The sequence below is a fragment of the Pseudophryne corroboree genome, chromosome 11 (assembly GCF_028390025.1).
Source record: "Pseudophryne corroboree isolate aPseCor3 chromosome 11, aPseCor3.hap2, whole genome shotgun sequence".
NCBI classification, from domain to species: Eukaryota; Metazoa; Chordata; class Amphibia; order Anura; family Myobatrachidae; genus Pseudophryne; species Pseudophryne corroboree.
In genome coordinates this window covers 41,816,030-41,837,525 of record NC_086454.1, presented here as the reverse complement: position 1 = coordinate 41,837,525, position 21,496 = coordinate 41,816,030, and the positions used below count along the sequence as shown (strand labels likewise).

Sequence of the window (21,496 nt, the reverse complement as noted above, 5' to 3'; positions counted from 1 at the left end):
CTGAAGGTTTGGCGAGCTACAGGATGATGGCGTTATGTAATGTGTATGAGAGACTGTACTATATCCTGAAGGTTTGCTGAGCTGCGGAATGATGGCGTTATATAACGTGTATGAGGGACTGTAATGTATCCTGAAGGTTTGGCGAGCTACAGGATGATGGCGTTATGTAATGTGTATGAGAGACTGTACTATATCCTGAAGGTTTGCTGAGCTGCGGAATGATGGCGTTATATAACGTGTATGAGAGACTGTGATGTATCCTGAAGGCTTGCTGAGCTACAGGATGATGGCGTTATGTAATGTGTATGAGAGACTGTACTATATCCTGAAGGTTTGCTGAGCTGCGGAATGATGGCGTTATATGATGTGTATGAGAGACTGTGATGTATCCTGAAGGTTTTCTGAGCAGGATGGTGGCTGTGCCATGTAAATACAGAATAGTGGTAACTAAGAAGCTCTGGCTGACAGAGCTTACAGTGTGGGTGGAGACACAGAAAGCAGCAGCTCATATACCAACCACTTGTACACATACAGCGCTGGAAACTGTGGACATGGCTGTCCCCATAGCTTGTCTCCTTGTCCACTCCGGAAGGTCTCCTTTGTTCTAGTTGTGTCTTTTTGTGCAGTTGCTTTCTCTATTATACCCCTTTCACACCAAAAATAAACTGGGTTATTGCATGTGAGCACGCAGTTGTGCAGTGTGAAAGGGGCCAGGAGAAACAACCCAAGCCGAGCAACCCGGAATTTCAACCTGGGTGGTGACCACGGTTGAACATAGGTTTAACACAGGTCGCTGTGCAGTGTCAAAGGGTAACTCGGGCAGCATTCACACTATAGGAAAGACGGTGCTTGCAGATGATCTCATCCCCAAGCGTCAGCCTGGGGCACGCGACTGCTGGTGCGGTTGACCCGGCAATAAGCCGTGTGCAGCCGCAGAGTGTGAAAGGGGCCAAAGCCAGGTCGCACCGCGTCGGACGCTTTGGCGGTGTGAAAGCGGTATTATTAATATTGTATTGATTTTCTCTGATGCTATTGTGCCACGTGCCTCTGAATAATTTATATTTTTGTTCTGTTTGTATTGCTGCCTTATCTCGCTCTGCCCACAGGTTCTCCCTCGAGAACGTTTCAACATTTTCCTTGCCTTAATAATAAACCCCAGTGTTTCCCTTCCCCAGAAATACATCCAGGAAGCCAGAAATATGGGGAGCACCATCCGCCAGCCCAAGCTCTCCAACCTGTCTCCATCCGTTATCGCCCAGACCAACTGGAAGTTTGTGGAAGGGTTGCTGAAAGAATGTCGGAATAAGGTGCGGTACTCTCATCAGACTGTTTCCTAGACGCCACTCTTCATCACTGCCTCCCCATTGAGTATCGTGTTAAAGTCTCTGTGGTCTCTAGTCTACAATCCAGTGCCTGAACAGTGTCCACGTTCCATGTATGTCACATAAACCAGAGACCACACTATGTGTATATTTCCCCTTCCACTGAGTAGCAGAACACATTTCTCATTTTCTTTACTCTTTCTGGGTCCAGCCCGTTACATTATACAGCATTATGCAGAATCCTCTAATCAGAGAACAGGGAGTTTATATTTTAAGGTGTCTCTCTGGTATAGATGACACCACAACCTAGCTAGTCAGTAATAGTGTCTTCCTATATTACACTACTTTCCCAAATGGCTGTTTGTCGATGCTTTATAGTTGTATACTAGGTGCTGTAGCACATTGGTAGACAGGAGGGCTACAGACGTGTTCCTTTCTTACTGCTGCTTCAGGCCATTTAGCCTTTTACCACTGGCCTTTTCTTGTAGACCAAGAGGATGCTGGTGGAGAAGATGGGCCGGGAGGCTGTGGAGTTAGGCCATGGAGAAGTCAGCATTACGGGTGTTGAGGAGAACACTTTAATCGCCAGCCTGTGCGACCTCCTGGAGAGGATCTGGAGCCACGGCCTCCTGGTTAAGCAGGTAGAGTCCGGTTCCCCTTGTGGTAGATCTTGTGGTCTCCTGTCTTGTAGAGATTTCACCCATGTTCTGTGTTTTTGCCTCAGGGAAAGTCCGCCTTGTGGTCCCACCTACTACATTATCAAGACCACAGGAGGAGAATGACAGCTGGCAGTTTTGGCTACGCAGGTAAGGGTTATCTAGGCACATTCTGATCTGCATGTTCATTTTCATTCATTGGGGTGGAATTCAGTTTTATTCGCAGCCACCACTAGAGGGCGCCCGACGCCAGCAATTCAGTAGTTCTGCCGTTCAGGTGCCCAGCTGCCACGGAGGACGCATTTCTTCTCGCAGTCTCCTGAGGTGCGAGGAAAAAAATGTGTATTAAGTCGGCACTTTGGGCTTCCAAACAGTCCCGTTTAGACGTGATTATTAGGCGCCCAAAACAATTGAATTCCCACCATTTAATTTTAACCTCATTGCTGCTGCAACCTTACCATCTCCACTTCTCTTCTATACTATAGACTAAAATGCCACAAATGCTATTTTATTCTCTTGTGCTGTCATTTTATACCCTATACATATTATTGACTCTAGCCTTTACACTCAGTTTCTAGCCATATGATCTGCATTCCGCCTAGTGACGCTAGGGGGCGCACCATTTTTCATACACTTTAATTCTATTTCTCTAACGTCCTAGTGGATGCTGGGGACTCCGAAAGGACCATGGGGAATAGCGGCTCCGCAGGAGACTGGGCACAAAGTAAAAGCTTTAGGACTAGCTGGTGTGCACTGGCTCCTCCCCCTATGACCCTCCTCCAAGCCTCAGTTAGATTTTGTGCCCGAACGAGAAGGGTGCAATCTAGGTGGCTCTCCTGAGCTGCTTAGAGTAAAAGTTTAAATAGGTTTTTTATTTTCAGTGAGACCTGCTGGCAACAGGCTCACTGCATCGAGGGACTTAGGGGAGAGAAACGAACTCACCTGCGTGCAGAGTGGATTGGGTTTCTTAGGCTACTGGACATTAGCTCCAGAGGGACGATCACAGGCCCAGCCATGGATGGGTCCCGGAGCCGCGCCGCCGGCCCCCTTACAGATGCTGAAGCAAGAAGAGGTCCATAAATCGGCGGCAGAAGACTTTCCTGTCTTCATAAGGTAGCGCACAGCACTGCAGCTGTGCGCCATTGCTCTCAGCACACTTCACACTACGGTCACTGAGGGTGCAGGACGCTGGGGGGGGGGCGTCCTGGGAAGCAATGAATTTACCTTAGTTGGCGAAAAATACATCACATATAGCTCCTGGGCTATATGGATGTATTTAACCCCTGCCAGTTTTCCAGAAAAAAGCGGGAGAAGAGCCCGCCGTGAAGGGGGCGGGGCCTATCTCCTCAGCACACAGCGCCATTTTTCCCACACAGCTCCGCTGGTAGGAAGGCTCCCAGAATCTCCCCTGCATCCTGCAACTACAGAAACAGGGTAAAAAAGAGAGGGGGGCACTTATTTGGCAAAATAACAGATATAAGCAGCTATAAGGGATAGACACTTATTGTAAGGTTGTCCCTATACATATATAGCGCTCTGGTGTGTGCTGGCAAACTCTCCCTCTGTCTCCCCAAAGGGCTAAGTGGGTCCTGTCCTCTATCAGAGCATTCCCTGTGTGTGTGCTGGGTGTCGGTACGTGTGTGTCGACATGTAGGAGGAGGAAAATGATGTGGAGGCGGAGCAATTGCCTATAATGGTGATGTCACCCCCTAGGGAGTCGACACCTGAATGGATGGCCGTAATTAAGGAATTACGTGACAGTGTCGGCACGTTACAGAAAACTGTTGACGACATGAGACAGCCGGCAGCTCAGTTAGTGCCTGTCCAGGCGTCTCAAACACCGTCAGGGGCTATTAAACGCCCGTTACCTCAGTGGGTCGACACGGACCCAGACACAGACACTGACTCCAGTGTCGACGGTGAAGAAACAAACGTATTTTCCAGTAGGGCCACACGTTACATGATCACGGCAATGAAGGAGGTTTTGCACATCTCTGATACTGCAAGTACCACAAAAAGGGGTATTATGTGGGGTGTGAAAAAACTACCCGTAGTTTTTCCTGAATCAGATGAATTGAATGAAGTGTGTGATGTAGCGTGGGTTACCCCCGACAGAAAACTGCTAATTTCTAAAAAATTATTGGCACTATATCCCTTCCCACCAGAGGTTAGGGCTCGTTGGGAAACACCCCCTAGGGTGGATAAGGCGCTCACACGCTTATCAAAACAAGTGGCGTTACCGTCTCCAGAAACGGCCGCCCTTAAGGAGCCAGCAGATAGGAGGCTGGAAAATATCCTTAAAAGTATATACACACATACGGGTGTTATACTGCGACCAGCAATCGCCTCAGCCTGGATGTGCAGTGCTGGGGTGGCTTGGTCGGATTCCCTGACTGAAAATATTGATACCCTGGACAGGGACAATATATTATTGACTATAGAGCATTTAAAGGATGCATTCCTATATATGCGAGATGCACAGAGAGACATTTGCACTCTGGCATCAAGAGTAAGTGCGATGTCCATTTCTGCCAGAAGAGGATTATGGACGCGACAGTGGTCAGGGGATGCGGATTCCAAACGGCATATGGAAGTATTGCCGTATAAAGGGGAGGAGTTATTTGGGGGCGGTCTATCGGACCTGGTGGCCACGGCAACGGCTGGGAAATCCACCTTTTTACCCCAAGTCACCTCGCAACAGAAGAAGATACCGCCTTTTCAGGCTCAGTCCTTTCGTCCCCATAAGGGCAAGGGGGCAAAAGGCCACTCATATCTGCCCCGGGGCAGAGGAAGGGGAAAAAGACTTCAACAGACAGCTTCTTCCCACGACCAGAAGCCCTCCCCCGCTTCTGCCAAGTCCTCAGCATGACGCTGGGGCCTTACAAGCGGACTCAGGCACGGTGGGGGCCCGTCTCAAGAATTTCAGCGCGCAGTGGGCTCACTCGCAAGTGGACCCCTGGATCCTGCAGGTAGTATCTCAGGGGTACAAATTGGAATTCGAGACGTCTCCCCCTCGCCGGTTCTTGAAGTCTGCTTTACCAACGTCTACCCCCGACAGGGAGGCGGTATTGGAAGCCATTCACAAGCTGTATTCCCAGCAAGTGATAATCAAGGTACCCCTCCTACAACAGGGAAAGGGGTATTACTCCACGCTGTTTGTGGTACCGAAGCCGGACGGCTCGGTGAGACCCATTTTAAATCTGAAAACCTTGAACACTTACATAAAAAGGTTCAAGTTCAAGATGGAGTCACTCAGAGCAGTGATAGCGAACCTGGAAGAAGGGGACTACATGGTGTCTCTGGACATCAAGGATGCTTACCTCCATGTCCCAATTTGCCCTTCTCACCAAGGGTACCTCAGGTTTGTGGCACAGAACTGTCACTATCAGTTTCAGACGCTGCCGTTTGGATTGTCCACGGCACCCCGGGTCTTTACCAAGGTAATGGCCGAAATGATGATTCTTCTTCGAAGAAAAGGCGTCTTAATTATCCCTTACTTGGACGATCTCCTGATAAGGGCACGGTCCAGAGAACAGTTAGAGGTCGGAGTAGCACTATCGCAAATAGTACTACGACAGCACGGATGGATTCTAAATATTCCAAAATCGCAGCTGATTCCGACGACACGTCTGCTGTTCCTAGGGATGATTCTGGACACAGTACAGAAAAAGGTGTTTCTCCCGGAAGAGAAAGCCAGGGAGTTATCCGACCTAGTCAGGAAACTCCTAAGACCAGGCCAGGTGTCAGTGCATCAGTGCACAAGGGTCCTGGGAAAGATGGTGGCTTCTTACGAAGCGATTCCATTCGGCAGATTCCACGCAAGAACTTTTCAGTTGGATCTGCTAGACAAATGGTCCGGATCGCATCTTCAAATGCATCAGCGGATAACCCTGTCTCCAAGGACAAGGGTGTCTCTCCTGTGGTGGTTACATCTCCTAGAGGGCCGCAGATTCGGCATTCAGGATTGGGTCCTGGTGACCACGGATGCCAGCCTGAGAGGCTGGGGAGCAGTCACACAGGGAAAACATTTCCAGGGCTTGTGGTCAAGCATGGAAACGTCACTTCACATAAATATCCTGGAACTAAGGGCCATTTACAATGCCCTAAGTCAGGCAAGGCCTCTGCTTCAGGGTCAGCCAGTATTGATCCAGTCGGACAACATCACGGCAGTCGCCCACGTAAACAGACAGGGCGGCACAAGAAGCAGGAGGGCAATGACGGAAGTGGCAAGGATTCTTCGCTGGGCGGAAAATCATGTGATAGCACTGTCAGCAGTGTTCATTCCGGGAGTGGACAACTGGGAAGCAGACTTCCTCAGCAGACACGATCTTCACCCGGGGGAGTGGGGACTTCACCCGGAAGTCTTCCACATGATTGTAAACCGTTGGGAAAAACCAAAGGTGGACATGATGGCGTCTCGCCTCAACAAAAAACTGGACAGATATTGTTCCAGGTCAAGGGACCCTCAGGCAATAGCTGTGGACGCTCTGGTAACACCATGGGTGTACCGGTCAGTGTATGTGTTCCCTCCTCTTCCTCTCATACCAAAAGTACTGAGAATCATAAGAAGGAGAGGAGTAAAGACTATACTCGTGGCTCCGGATTGGCCAAGAAGGACTTGGTACCCGGAAATTCAAGAGATGCTCACGGAAGACCCGTGGCCTCTACCTCTAAGACAGGACCTGCTCCAGCAGGGACCATGTCTGTTCCAAGACTTACCGCGGCTGCGTTTGACGGCATGGCGGTTGAACGCCGGATCCTGAAGGAAAAAGGCATTCCGGATGAAGTCATCCCTACCCTGATCAAAGCCAGGAAGGATGTAACCGTACAACATTATCACCGTATTTGGCGTAAATATGTTGCGTGGTGCGAGGCCAGGAAGGCCCCTACGGAGGAATTTCAACTGGGTCGATTCCTGCATTTCCTGCAAACAGGACTGTCTATGGGCCTCAAATTAGGGTCCATTAAGGTTCAAATTTCGGCCCTGTCGATATTCTTCCAAAAAGAACTAGCTTCTGTACCTGAAGTTCAGACGTTTGTCAAGGGAGTACTGCATATACAGCCTCCTTTTGTGCCTCCAGTGGCACCTTGGGATCTCAATGTAGTGTTGGGATTCCTAAAGTCACATTGGTTTGAACCACTCACCACTGTGGACTTGAAGTATCTCACTTGGAAAGTGGTAATGCTGTTAGCCCTGGCTTCAGCCAGGCGTGTATCAGAATTGGCGGCTTTATCCTATAAAAGCCCTTACCTAATTTTTCATACGGACAGGGCAGAATTGAGGACTCGTCCTCAATTTCTCCCTAAGGTGGTTTCAGCATTTCACTTAAACCAACCTATCGTGGTGCCTGCGGCTACTAGGGACTTGGAGGATTCCAAGTTGCTGGACGTAGTCAGGGCCCTGAAAATATATGTTTCCAGGACGGCTGGAGTCAGAAAATCTGACTCGCTGTTTATCCTGTATGCACCCAACAAGCTGGGTGCTCCTGCTTCTAAGCAGACGATTGCTCGTTGGATTTGTAGTACAATTCAGCTTGCACATTCTGTGGCAGGCCTGCCACAGCCAAAATCTATAAAAGCCCATTCCACACGGAAAGTGGGCTCATCTTGGGCGGCTGCCCGAGGGGTCTCGGCTTTACAACTTTGCCGAGCAGCTACTTGGTCAGGGGCAAACACGTTTGCTAAATTCTACAAATTTGATACCCTGGCTGAGGAGGACCTGGAGTTCTCTCATTCGGTGCTGCAGAGTCATCCGCACTCTCCCGCCCGTTTGGGAGCTTTGGTATAATCCCCATGGTCCTTTCGGAGTCCCCAGCATCCACTAGGACGTTAGAGAAAATAAGAATTTACTTACCGATAATTCTATTTCTCATAGTCCGTAGTGGATGCTGGGCGCCCATCCCAAGTGCGGATTGTCTGCATTACTTGTACATAGTTATTGTTACAAAAATCGGGTTATTGTTGTTGTGAGCCATCTTTTCAGAGGCTCCTTCTGTTATCATGCTGTTAACTGGGTTCAGATCACAAGTTGTACGGTGTGATTGGTGTGGCTGGTAATGAGTCTTACCCGGGATTCAAAATCCTTCCTTATTGTGTACGCTCGTCCGGGCACAGTATCCTAACTGAGGCTTGGAGGAGGGTCATAGGGGGAGGAGCCAGTGCACACCAGCTAGTCCTAAAGCTTTTACTTTGTGCCCAGTCTCCTGCGGAGCCGCTATTCCCCATGGTCCTTTCGGAGTCCCCAGCATCCACTACGGACTATGAGAAATAGAATTATCGGTAAGTAAATTCTTATTTTTTCTCTTACGTCCTAGAGGATGCTGGGGACTCCGTAAGGACCATGGGGTATAGACGGCTCCGCAGGAGACATGGGCACTGTAAAGCTTTAGAATGGGGGTGCACTGGCTCCTCCCTCTATGCCCCTCCTCCAGACCTCAGTTAGATCCTGTGCCCAGTGGAGACTGGATGCACTTCAGGGGAGCTCTCCTGAGTTTCTCTGAAAAAGCTTTTGTTAGGTTTATTGTTTTCAGGGAGCACTGCTGGCAACAGGCTCCCTGCATCGTGGGACTGAGGGGAGAGAAGCAGACCTTCTTAAATGATAGGCTCTGCTTCTTAGGCTACTGGACACCATTAGCTCCAGAGGGAGTCTGAACGCAGGTCTCACCCTCGCCGTTCGTCCCGGAGCCGCGCCGCCGTCCTCCTCACAGAGCCGGAAGATAGAAGCCGGGTGAGTAAGAAGAAAGAAGACTTCAGAGGCGGCAGAAGACTTCAGATCTTCATGAGGTAACGCGCGGTGGTAACGCTGCGCGACATTGCTCCCAGCTCACACACACAGACGCCACAGTAAGGGTGCAGGGCGCAGGGGGGGCACCCTGGGCAGCATAAATATACCTCAAATAAGACTGGCAGAGTACTTATATATACTGCAGAGGCTGTATAATTCCGAATCCCCCGCCAGTATAAACATTTAGAGCGGGACCGAAGACCGCCGTCGGGGGGCGGAGCTTGATCCTCCAGCACTAACCAGCGCCATTTTCTCCTCAGCATGCTGCAGAGAAGCTGCCCCCGGACTCTCCCCTGCTGTTAGCTAGTACAGATGGCCAAAACGAGGGGGGCACATTATTTGGCGATTAAAGTTTGGTGTTTTACACATATATTTCTCTAACGTCCTAGTGGATGCTGGGGACTCCGTAAGGACCATGGGGAATAGACGGGCTCTGCAGGAGACAGGGCACTTTAAGAAAGAATTAGGAATACTGGTGTGCACTGGCTCCTCCCTCTATGTCCCTCCTCCAGACCTCAGTTAGAATCTGTGCCCGGACGAGCTGGGTGCACTTTAGTGAGCTCTCCTGAGCTTGCTAGATAGAAAGTATTTTGTTAGGATTTTTTATTTTCAGAGAGATCTGCTGGCAACAGACTCTCTGCTACGTGGGACTGAGGGGAGAGAAGCAGCCCTACTACCTGCGGATAGGTCGTGCTTCTTAGGCTACTGGACACCATTAGCTCCAGAGGGATCGAACACAGGAACGCACCCTTGGTTGTCCGATCCCATAGCCGCGGCGCGTCCCCCTCGCAGAGCCAGAAACCAGAAGCCGGCGTGAGAAGCAAGAAGACTTCAAAAGCGGCGGCAGAAGACTCCAGTCTTCATATGAGGTAGCGCACAGCACTGCAGCTGTGCGCCATTGCTCCCACATTACACCCACACACTCCGGTCACTGTAGGGTGCAGGGCGCAGGGAGGGGCGCCCTGGGCAGCAATTAGAGACCTCTTGGCAAAGTGGGCATATATACAGTTGGGCACTGTATATATGCATGAGCCCCCGCCATTATTTTACACAAAATCGCGGGACAGAAGCCCGCCGCTGAGGGGGCGGGGCTTCTTCCTCAGCACTCACCAGCGCCATTTTCTCTCCACAGCTCCGCTGAGAGGAAGCTCCCCAGGCTCTCCCCTGCAGAAGCACGATAGAAGAGGGTAAAAAGAGAGGGGGGGGCACATAAATTTGGCGTAAAAACAATATATACAGCAGCTACTGGGTTAACACTACGTTACTGTGTGATTCCTGGGTCATATAGCGCTGGGGTGTGTGCTGGCATACTCTCTCTCTGTCTCTCCAAAGGGCCTTGTGGAGGAACTGTCTTCAAATAGAGCATCCCCTGTGTGTGTGGTGTGTCGGTACGTGTGTGTCGACATGTCTGAGGTAAAAGGCTCCCCTAAGGAGGAGATGGAGCTAATGTGTGTGAGAGGGTGTCTCCGTCGACAACGCCGACACCTGTTTGGATATGTGTAAGTGCTAAGGTGAATTTATTGCACAAAAGATTAGAGAACAGACAGGAAATCTACCCATGTCTGTCCCTATGGCGCAGAGACCTTCAGAGTCTCACAATGCTCACTATCCAAAATAATAGACACTGATATCGACACGGAGTTTGACTCCAGTGTCGACTACGATAATGCAAAGTTACAGCCAAAATGGCAGAAAAGTATTCAATATATGATTATTGTAATAAAAGATGATTTGCATATCACTGATGACTCATCTGTCCCTGACACAAGGGTACACATGTTTAAGGGGAAGAAAGCTGAGGTAAATTTCCCTCTTCTCATGAGGAAAAAGAGCGGGAATCTCCAGACAAGAGTCTGCAGCATCTCACAAAGAATACTCAGGCAGTATCCTTTCCCCACTAGGGCCAGGATGTGATGGGAATCTTCCCCTAGGGTGTCACGTTTGCCCAAAAGGTAGCCCTAGCTATTCTCAGGGATCCTGCAGATAGCGTGCACATTCTGGTACACTACTCAGACCGGCGATTGTATCTGCATGGGTTTATAGCGCTGTGGCGGCGTGGACAGGTACCTTAGCAGCAGAAATTGAGACCCTAGTATATGTGTATATATGTGTGTGTATATATATATATATATATATATATATATATATATATATACACACACACACACACACAGAGGAAAAACCACAGCACTCACCTCACCAGAAGCGGGGCACAGCTATGCACTTACCACTCACAGGGTGGGGTGCATGTAACACTGCACTCTCCACCACAGAAGCGGGGTACACAGCTGTACTTACCACTCACAGGGCGGGGTGCATGTAGCCCATGACCACATCGCTCTAATAAATACAAACAGAGAACCCAGCACTCACCAAAGTAAACTCACTTATCCTCAACAATTCAATAAATAAATGATGGGGGTTTAGTTGGTGGATTGGCCAATGCACGGAAGCCTGCATACCGATTTTCAAGGTACCCCACCTTCATGCAGGTCCTACACTATCACAGAGTCTTATTGAATTGTTGAGGATAAGTGAGTTTACTTTGGTGAGTGCTGGGTTCTCTGTTTGTATATATATATATATATATATATATATATATATATATATATATATATATATATATATATATATATATAATAAAAAGAAGATTTCCCAAAGGAGCTTGTATTAGTGCTCTGGTATATGACAGTATAAATAGTATCCTTATGTTATTATTCTTAAAAAAGGATTTTATTTCCTTTAAAGATACAATACATAAAATTGTTCAATAACATTCCATGATACTTTAGCTTTTGAATAAGCAAAGTGATAATCCATGAGGTGAAATTTTATCCAATACCGTTCTGGCAATGTGTCTGCTTATTGAAGATTTATGTGCTGATTATCTGTATTGAAGTCTCTTGATTGTAAAGCCCCTGATGAAGTCCGTTGGACGAAACGCGTTGGGTTTTTGAGACAACTATTGCGTTCTTCAAGAGGCACCACTATATGATTAAGAATGGAACATTGTTTTCAATCATCTCGTGTATAAAGTATCATGGAATGTTATTGAACAATTTTATGTATTGTATCTTTAAAGGAAATAAAATCCTTTTTTAAGAATAATAACATAAAGATACTATTTATACTGTCATATACCAGAGCACTAATACAAGCTCCTTTGGGAAATCTTCTTTTTTTATTTCTGTATTGTACCCCACCTAACAGGGGGTAATCCTGAAGTTGTAGCTTATCCATACAGCGCGTAAACTAGGTCTAAACCCGATATTGTGTGTGTGTGTGTGTGTATATATATATATATATATATATATATATATATATATATATATATTAAAGATGCTGTCTTAAGAGATATATATCATAAAACATGCCCAAAGAGACATGAGTATACTGGGTCCCAGAGGCAAAGCTATGTCGATTTCTGCTTGACGTATCCTGTAGAATATGCAATGGACAGATGATGCCAACTTAAGTGGCATATGGAAGGCTGAGGATTGTGTGGAGAAAGGTTCTCGGACCTGGTCTTCACAGCTATAGCTGGTAATTCTGATATTTTGCCTTGTATTCCTGCACAGCCTAGGAAAGCACGTCATTATCAAATGCAGCCTTTCGAACAAAGAAACAAGAAAGTCCGAGGTGCGTCCTTTCTTGCCAGAGGCGGGGGCAGAGGAAACCAGCTGCACAACACAGCTAGTTCCCAGGAACAGAAGTCCTCCCCGGACTCTACGAAAATCCACCGCATGTCGCTGGGGCTCCACAGGCGGAGCTAGGCCCGGTGGGGGCACGCTTTCGTAAGTTCAGCCACAAGTGGGTTCACTCCCTGTTAGATCCCTGGGCAATAGATATTGTGTCTCAGGGATACAAGCTGGACTTTGAGAAGATGCCTCCTCACTGACGGCCCTGCCGGCTTCCCCCCCCCCCCCCCCGAGAGGGAAACAGGGTTAACTGCAATTCACAAATTGTATCTTCAACAGGTAGTGGTCAAGGTTCCCCTCCTTCAACAAGGAGGGGGTTATTATTCGACCATGTTGTAGTCCCGAAACTGGACGGTTCGGTCAGACCCATATTGAATTTAAAATCCCTGAACATATACTTGAAAAGTTCAAGTTCAAGATGGAATCGCTCAGAGCGGTCATCGCAAGGGAGGGGGATTTTATGGTGTCTCTGGACATAAAGGATGCTTACCTTCATGTACCCGTTTATCCACCTCGTCAGGAGTACCTCAGATTTGTGGTACAGGATTGTCATTACCAATTCCAGACGTTGCCGTTTGGTCTGTCCACGGCACCAAGAGTATTTACCAAGATAATGGCAGTAATGATGGTGCTCCTGCGAAAGCAATGAGTCACAATTATCCCATACTTGGACGATCTCCTCATAAAGGCGAGGTCCAGAGAGCAGTTGCTGATTAGTGTAGCACGCTCTCGGGAAGTGTTACAATAGCACGGCTGGATTCTGAATATTCCAAAGTCGCAGCTGATTCCTACGACGCGTCTGCCCTTCCTGGGCATGATTCTGGACGCAGACCAGAAGAAGGTTTTTCTCCCGACGGAGAAGGCTCAGGAACTCATGACACTGGTCAGTGACCTCTTAAAACCAAAACAGGTGTCGGTGCATCACTGCACGAGAGTCCTGGGAAAGATGGTGGCGTCATATGAGGCCATTCCCTTCGGCAGGTTCCATGCGAGGACCTTTTCAATGGGATCTGTTGGACAAGTGGTCCGGATCGCATCTACAGATGCATCGGCTGATCACCCTATCCCCCAGGGCCAGGGTGTCTCTTCTGTGGTGGCTGCAGAGTACTCACCTTCTCGAGGGCCGCAGGTTCGGCATTCAGGACTGGGTCCTGGTGACCACGGATGCAAGCCTTCGAGGGTGGGGGGCAGTCACTCAGGGAAGAAGTTTCCAAGGGCTGTGGTCAAGTCAGGAGACTTGCCTTCACATCAATATCCTGGAACTAAGGGCCATATACAACGCCCTAAGTCAAGCGGAGACCCTGCTTCGCAACCAATCGGTGCTGATTCAATCAGACAACATCACCGCAGTGGCTCATGTAAACCGCTGAGGCGGCACAAGGAGCAGGCTGGCGATGGCGGAAGCCACCAGAATTCTTCGATGGGCGGAGAATCACGTACGAGCACTGTCAACAGTGTTCATTCCGGGAGTGGACAACTGGGAAGCAGACTTCCTCAGCAGGCACGACCTCCACCCGGGAGAGTGGGGACTTCATCAAGAAGTCTTCGCGCAGATTGCAGGTCGGTGGGAACTGCCACAGGTGGATATGATGGCATCCCGACTCAACAAAAAGCTACAGAGGTATTGCGCCAGGTCAAGAGACCCTCAGGCGATAGCTGTAGACGCACTGGTGACACCGTGGATGTTCCAGTCGGTTTATGTGTTTCCTCCTCTTCCTCTCATACCCAAGGTGCTGAGAATCATAAGAAAAAGAGGAGTGAGAACAATACTCACGGATTGGCCAAGAAGGACTTGGTATCCAGAGCTGCAAGAAATGCTCACAGAGGACCCAAGGCCTCTGCCTCTAAGGCAGGATCTGTTGCAGCAGGGACTTTGTCTGTTCCAAGACTTACCGCGGCTGCGTTTGACGGCATGGCGGTTGAACGCCGGATCCTAGTAGAAAAAGGGATTCCGGATGAGGTTATTCCTACGCTAATAAAGGCTAGGAAGGACGTGACTGCTAAACATTATCACCGTATACGGCGAAAATATGTTGCTTGGTGTGAGGCCAGGAATGCCCCTACAGAGGAATTCCAGCTGGGCCGTTTCCTTCACTTCCTACAGTCGGGAGTGACTTTGGGCCTAAAATTGGGGTCCATTAAGGTCCAGATTTCGGCCCTATCCATTTTCTTTCAAAAAGATCTAGCTTCTCTACCTGAAGTTCAGACGTCTGTAAAGGGAGGGCTGCATATTCAGCCCCCGTTTGTGCCTCCAGTGGCACCTTGGGATCTTTACGTGGTGTTGAGTTTCCTGAAATCACACTGGTTTGAGCCACTTAAAACTGTGGAGTTAAAATATCTCACGTGGACGGTGGTCATGCTATTAGCCTTGGCTTCGGCTAGGCGTGTGTCAGAATTGGCGGCTTTGTCACATAAAAGCCCCTATTTGGTTTTCCATATGGACAGGGCAGAATTGCGGACTCGTCCGCAATTTCTGCCAAATGTGGTGTCATCTTTTCATATGAACCAACCTATTGTGGTGCCTGTGGCTACTCGTGACTTGGAGGATTCCGAGTTACTGGATGTAGTCAGGGCTTTGAAGGTTTATGTAGCCAGAACGGCTAGAGTCAGGAAAACGGAGTCGCTGTTTATCCTGTATGCATCCAACAAGCTGGGTGCTCCTGCTTCAAAGCAAACTATTGCTCGCTGGATCTGTAACACGATTCAGCAGGCTCATTCTGCGGCTGGATTGCCGCTTCCAAAATCCGTAAAAGCCCACTCCACAAGGAAGGTGGGCTCTTCTTGGGCGGCTGCCCGAGGGGTCTCGTCATTACAGCTTTGCCGAGCGGCTACTTGGTCAGGTTCAAACACTTTTGCAAAGTTCTACAAGTTTGATACCCTGGCTGAGGAGGACCTTGTGTTTGCTCATTCGGTGCTGCAGAGTCATCCGCACTCTCCCACCCGTTTGGGAGCTTTGGTATAATCCCCATGGTCCTTACGGAGTCCCCAGCATCCACTAGGACGTTAGAGAAAATAAGATTTTACTTACCGGTAAATCTATTTCTCGTAGTCCGTAGTGGATGCTGGGCGCCCGTCCCAAGTGCGGACTTCTTCTGCAATACTTGTACATAGTTATTGCTTAAATAAGGGTTATGTTATGGTTGCATCAGGGTTATCTGATGCTCTGTTGTTATTCATATTGTTAACTGGGTAAGTTTATCACGAGTTATACGGTGTGATTGGTGTGGCTGGTATGAGTCTTACCCTGGATTCCAAATCCTTTCCTTGTACTGTCAGCTCTTCCGGGCACGTCCCCTTTCCCAGGTAGTAGACACTTATACCGACTCGGATTCCGACTCCAGTGTCGACTATGATGATGGCACCCAAGGGTGGCCAAGAGTGGCCAAGAGGATTTCAATATATGATTGTTGCAATAAAAGATGTTTTGCATATCACTGAGGACCCCTCTGTCTCTAAAACGAGGGGCTGCATGTTAAGCAAAAGAAACCTGAGGTAACTTTTCCCCCATCTCACGAGCTGAACGCCCTATGTGAAATAGCTTGGGAAACTCCGGATAAGAAACTGCAGATTCCCTAGAGAATCATTATGGCGTATCCTTTCCCCTCCCAGGACAGGTTACGGTGGGAATCCTCACCCACGCTGGACAAGGCTTTAACGCGCTTGTCAAAAATGGCGCTACCATTCCCTGATACGGCAGCCCTCAAGGGTCCTGCTGATCGCAGACAGGAAACTACCATACGGGTGCCGTACTAAGGCCGGCAGTAGCGTCGGCATGGGTGGGTAGCGCAGTTGCAGCGTGAGCAGAGACCTTGTCATCTGACTTTGACACCATAGATAAAGATGCCATTTTGTCGACCTTGGGTCACATTAAGACGCGGCGTTATATAGGAGAGAAGTTGCGAGAGATATTGGGCTGTTTGGTTCAAGAACCAATGCCATTGCAATTTCTGCTAGATGGTCCCTGTGGACCCGCCAAGGCACAGGTGATGCTGATTCAAAAATATGGAGACTTTGCCTTACAAAGGCGAAGTTTTTATTTGGGGAGGGCCTCGTGGTTCTGGTTACCACAGCTACAGCGGGTACACCACAGAAAAAGGAAACACCTCAAGATCAGATGCAGTCCTTTCGGTCGCATTTGTTCAGAAAGGGTCGGGGCTCTTCCTTCCTCGCTAGAGGTAGAGGGAAAAGAGCGCCTGCTACGGCTAGTTCCCAGGAACAAAAGTCCTTCCCGTCCTCTACAAAATCCACTGCATGACGCGGGGGCTCCGCTTAGGAAGTCCGCGCCGGTGGGGGCACGTCTTCGACTCTTCAACCAAGTCTGGATTCAGTCGGACTTGGATCCTTGGACGGTAGAAATTGTGTCCCAGGGATACAAACTGGAATTCGAAGATGTGCCTCCTCCCCGATTTTTCAAGTCGGCCTTGCCAGTTTCCCCCCCAGAGAGGGAAATAGTGGCAGCTGCCATACAGCAGCTGTATCATCAGCAAGTGATTATCAAGGTTCCCCTGCTACAACAGGGGAAGGGTTTTTATTCAAGCCTCTTTGTGGTCCCGAAACCGGATGGCTTGGTCAGGCCCATTCTGAATCTAAAATCCCTGAACCTGTATCTGAAAAGGTTCAGATTCAAGATGGAATCTCTCCGGCAAGTGATTTCCAGCCTGGAAGGGGGGGATTTTATGGTGTCGCTAGACATAAAGGTTGCATACCTTCATGTTCCCATATATCCTACTCATCAGGAGTACCTGAGGTTCGCTGTACAAGATTGTCATTACCAATTTCAGACGTTGCCGTTTGGGTTGTCCACGGCCTCGAGGATTTTCACCAAGGTAATGGCAGAAATGATGGTGCTCCTGCGCAAGCAAGGGTCACTATTATCCCATATTTGGACGATCTCCTGATAAAGGCGAGTTCAAAAAAAAAAAAGAATTGTTACAAAGCGTATCTCTCTCCCTGAGAATACTACAAAAGTCACAGTTGGTTCCAACAACTCGACTGTCGTTTTTTTGGGCATGATTCTGGACATAGAAAACAAAAGGTCTTTCTCCCAGAGGAAAAAGCCCAAGTACTCTAGAACATGGTCAGAGACCTGTTAAAGCCAAAAAGAGTGTCAGTGCATCAATGCACTCGTGTATTAGGAAAGATGGTGACGGCCTACGAGGCCATTCCATTTGGCAGGTTCCATGCAAAGACTTTTCAGTGGGACCTTCTGGACAAGGGGTCAGGGTCCCACCTGCACATGCATCGGAAGATTGCCCTGTCCCCCTGGGCCAGGGTCTATCTCCTGTGGGGGCTCCAGAGTACTCACCTTCTAGAGGGTCGCAGATTCGGCATTCAAGATTGGGTTCTTGTGACCACGGACGCGAGCCTCCGAGGATGGGGAGCAGTCACACAGGGAAACAATTTTCAGAGAATATGGTCAAGCCAAGAGGCTTGTCTACACATCAAGGTGCTGGAATTGAGGGCCATTTACAACGGCCTCAAACAGGCGGAGAATCTTCTTCGCAATCCTACCTGTTCTGATACGGTCAGACAACGTCACAGCCGTGGCGCATGTAAACCGCCAGGGTGGGACAAGTAGCAGAGCAGCAATGGCAGAAGCCACCAGGATTCTTCACTGGGCGGATAATCATGTAAGCGCTCTGTCAGCAGTCTTCATTCCAGGACTGGACGACTGGGAAGCAGACTTCCTCAGCAGACACGTTCTCCATCCAGGAGAGTGGGGACTTCATCAGGAAGTTTTTGCAGAGGTGACAAGTCGTTGGGGACTTCCGCAAATAGACATGATGGCGTCACGCCTCAACAGGAAGATTCGGACGTATTGTTCCAGGTCAAGGGACCCTCAGGCAGCGGCGGGGGACGCCCTGGTGACGCCGTGGGTGTTTTCAGTCGGTCTATGTGTTCCCTCCACTTCCTCTCATCTCAAAAATATTGAGAATCATAAGACGAACAGGAGTGCAGACAATACTTATTGTTCCAGATTGGCCTCGAAGAGCCTAGTATGCAGATCTTCAGGGACGGCTCCCAGAAGATCCGTGGCCCCTTCCTCTCAGGGAGGACCTGCTTCTACATGGGCCCTGCGTGTTCCAAGACTTACCGCGGTTACGTTTGACGGCATGGCGGTTGAACACCAAATCCTAGCTAAAAAGGGTGTTCCAGAGGAGGTCATCCCTACTCTTATTAAAGCTAGAAAAGATGTTACGGCGAAACACTATCACCGTATCTGGAGAAAATATGTGTTTTGGTGTGAAGCCAAGGATGCTCCTACTGAGGGTTTCCAACTAGGATGTGTTCTCCATTTTCTACAGTCAGGTGTGGATATGGGCCTGTAGTTAGGCTCCATTAAGGTGCAGTTCTCTGCCTTATCCATATTCTTTCAGAAGGAATTGGCTTCTCTCACAGAAGTCCAGACTTTTGTAGGAGTGTTGCACATCCAACCTCCTTTTGTGCCCCCAGTGGCACCATGGGACCTTAACGTGGTATTACGGTTCCTTGAGTCATACTGGTTTTGAACCGCTTCAAACGGTTGAATTGAAGTTTCTCGCTTGGAAAGGGCTCTTGCTGTTGGCCTTGGCATCTGCGAGGCGGGTGTCCGAATTGACGGACTTGTCGTACAAGTGCCTCTATCTGAGTTTCCATGCGGATCTAGCGGAGTTGAGAACTCGTCCTCAATTTCTGCCTAAAGTGGTTTCGTCATTTCATATGAACCAACCTTTTGCGGTGCCTGTGGCTACGGGGGTCTTGGGGAATTCCAAGTCCCTTGATGTAGTCAGGGCCTTAAAGATTCATTTAGCCAGAACGGCTAGGGTTAGGAAAACAGAGGCACTGTTTGTGCTGTATGCAGCCAACAAGGTTGGCACTCCTGCATCTAAGCAGACTTGTGCTCGCTGGATCTGTAACACGATTCAGCAGAATCATTCTACGGCTGGATTGCCGGTACTAAATTCAGTAAAGGCCCTTTCCACTAGGAAGGTGGGCTCTTCTTGGGTTGCTGCCCGAGGCGTCTCGGCATTACAGCTTTGTCGAGCAGCTACTTGGTCGGGGTCAAACACTTTTGCTAAGTTCTACAAGTTTGATACCCTGGCTGATGAGGACCTCGTGTTTGCTCAGTCGGTGCTGCAGAGTCATCCGCACTCTCCCGCCCATTCTGGAGCTTTGGTATAAACCGCATGGTCCTTACGGAGTCCCCAGCATCCTCTAGGACGTAAGAGAAAATAAGATTTTAAACCTACCGGTAAATCTTTTTCTCCTAGTCCGTAGAGGATGCTGGGCGCCCGTCCCAGTGCGGAATTTTTCTGCAAGACTGGTATATAAGTTATTGCATACTTAAGGGTTAAGTTACAGTTGAGATCGGCCTCTGGCTGGTGCTGTTTTGTTCATGCTGTTAACTGGTTATTGTATACCATGTTGTACAGTGTGTATGGTGTGGGCTGGTGTGTATCTCGCCCTTAAATAACAAAATAATTTTCCTCGTACTGTCAGTCTCCTCTGGGCACAGTCCTAACTGAGGTCTGGAGGAGGGGCATAGAGGGAGGAGCCAGTGCACACCCTTTCTAAAGCTTTACAGTGCCCATGTCTCCTGCGGAGCCGTCTATACCCCATGGTCCTTACGGAGTTCCCAGCATCCTCTACGGACTAGGAGAAAAAGATTTACCGGTAGGTTTAAAATCTTATTTTTCTTTTTTTATATCTTAATGTTGGCTCCTATAGATTTAACTCTGTTTAGCTGTAACGAGATTGGGATTTCACATTTTCTGACAGCCCGCTCTTCTTCCTTTAGAGGAAAACATAAAGTGACGCTGAAGATGTAATCACCAGAATGTAAGTGGTATAAAGATCTTTAATGAAAGGTGCTGAGCAGCTGCTGTTCTGTTGCAGAATTGTTTTTAGACTCTGAGAGACGGAAATCTGACCCCAATCCTGTGATGGCTCCTCTGAAGATCTCACTGGTGCAAGACATGCTGTGAGTGCTATTAATGTACTTTAAGGGAGCAGCAGCCTTAGTGGTTCGGGATTGGTTGGTGGCAGCAATCTCAGTGGTGCGGAATATGGTGGGTTACAGTAGTCTCAATGGTGCGGTACATGGTTGGTGGCAGTAGTCTCAGTGGCGCGTGACATGGTGTGTTACAGTAGTCTTGGTGAGGTGGGACATGGTGGGTGGGCCATAGTCTTAGTGGTTTGGGAATGGTTGGTGGCAGCAGTCTCAGTGGTGCGGGACATGGTGGGTGGCAGTAGTCTCAATGGTGCGGGACATGGTGGGTAGCAGTAGTCTCAGTGGTGCGGGACATGGTGGGTGGCAGTAGTCTCAGAGGTGCGGGACATGGTGAATGGCAGTAGTCTTAGTGGTGCCGGACATGGCGGGTTACAGTAGTCTTAGTGAGGTGGGACATAGTTGGTGGCAATAGTCTCAATATGGTGGGGCAACTGTAGTCTCAATGCTGTGGGACAAGATAGTAGTCTCAGTATGTGCAGGACATGGTATCGGTGGTTCGGAAAATGGTGGGGGTGGCTGCTGTCTCTGTGGTGCAGGACATGGTGGAGGGGTAATAGTCTCAGTGGTTCAGGAATGGTGGGTGGCAGTAGTCTCAGTGGTTCGGAAATGGTGGGTGGCAGTAGCCTCGGTGGTGTGGGACATGGTGGGTGGCAGTAGCCTCGGTGGTGTGGGACATGGTGGGTGGCAGTAGCCTCGGTGGTGTGAGATATGGTGGGTGGCAGTAGCCTTGGTGGTGTGGGATATGGTGGGTGGCAGTAGCCTCGGGGGTGTGGGATAAGGTGGGTGGCAGTAGCCTCAATGGTGTGGGATATGGTGGGGGGGCAGTAGCCTCAGTGGTGTGGGATATGGTGGGTGGCAATAGCCTCGGTGGTGTGGGATAAGGTGGGTGGCAGTAGCCTCGATGGTGTGGGATAAGGTGGGTGGCAGTAGCCTCAGTGGTGTGATGTATGGTGGGTGGCAGTAGCCTCAGCGGTGTGATAGATGATGGGTGGCAGTAGCCTAGGTGGTGTGGGATATGGTGGGTGGCAGTAGCCTCAGTGGTGTCG

General features: G+C 49.2%; 1 protein-coding gene across 5 annotated transcripts in view; it reads left to right on the top strand.

Moving 5' to 3' along the window:
• DENND5A (DENN domain containing 5A) overlaps positions 1 to 21,496 on the top strand; it is a 110,475-nt gene that overhangs the window by 67,297 nt on the left and 21,682 nt on the right. For 4 of the 5 annotated variants that reach the window (XM_063944070.1, XM_063944071.1, XM_063944072.1 and 1 more), the window contains 4 exons: positions 1,176 to 1,307; positions 1,811 to 1,963; positions 2,047 to 2,128; positions 20,336 to 20,420. In XM_063944070.1, the coding sequence (XP_063800140.1) occupies positions 1,176 to 1,307; positions 1,811 to 1,963; positions 2,047 to 2,128; positions 20,336 to 20,420 (452 nt within the window). The other variant, XM_063944074.1, reaches the window with a different exon arrangement.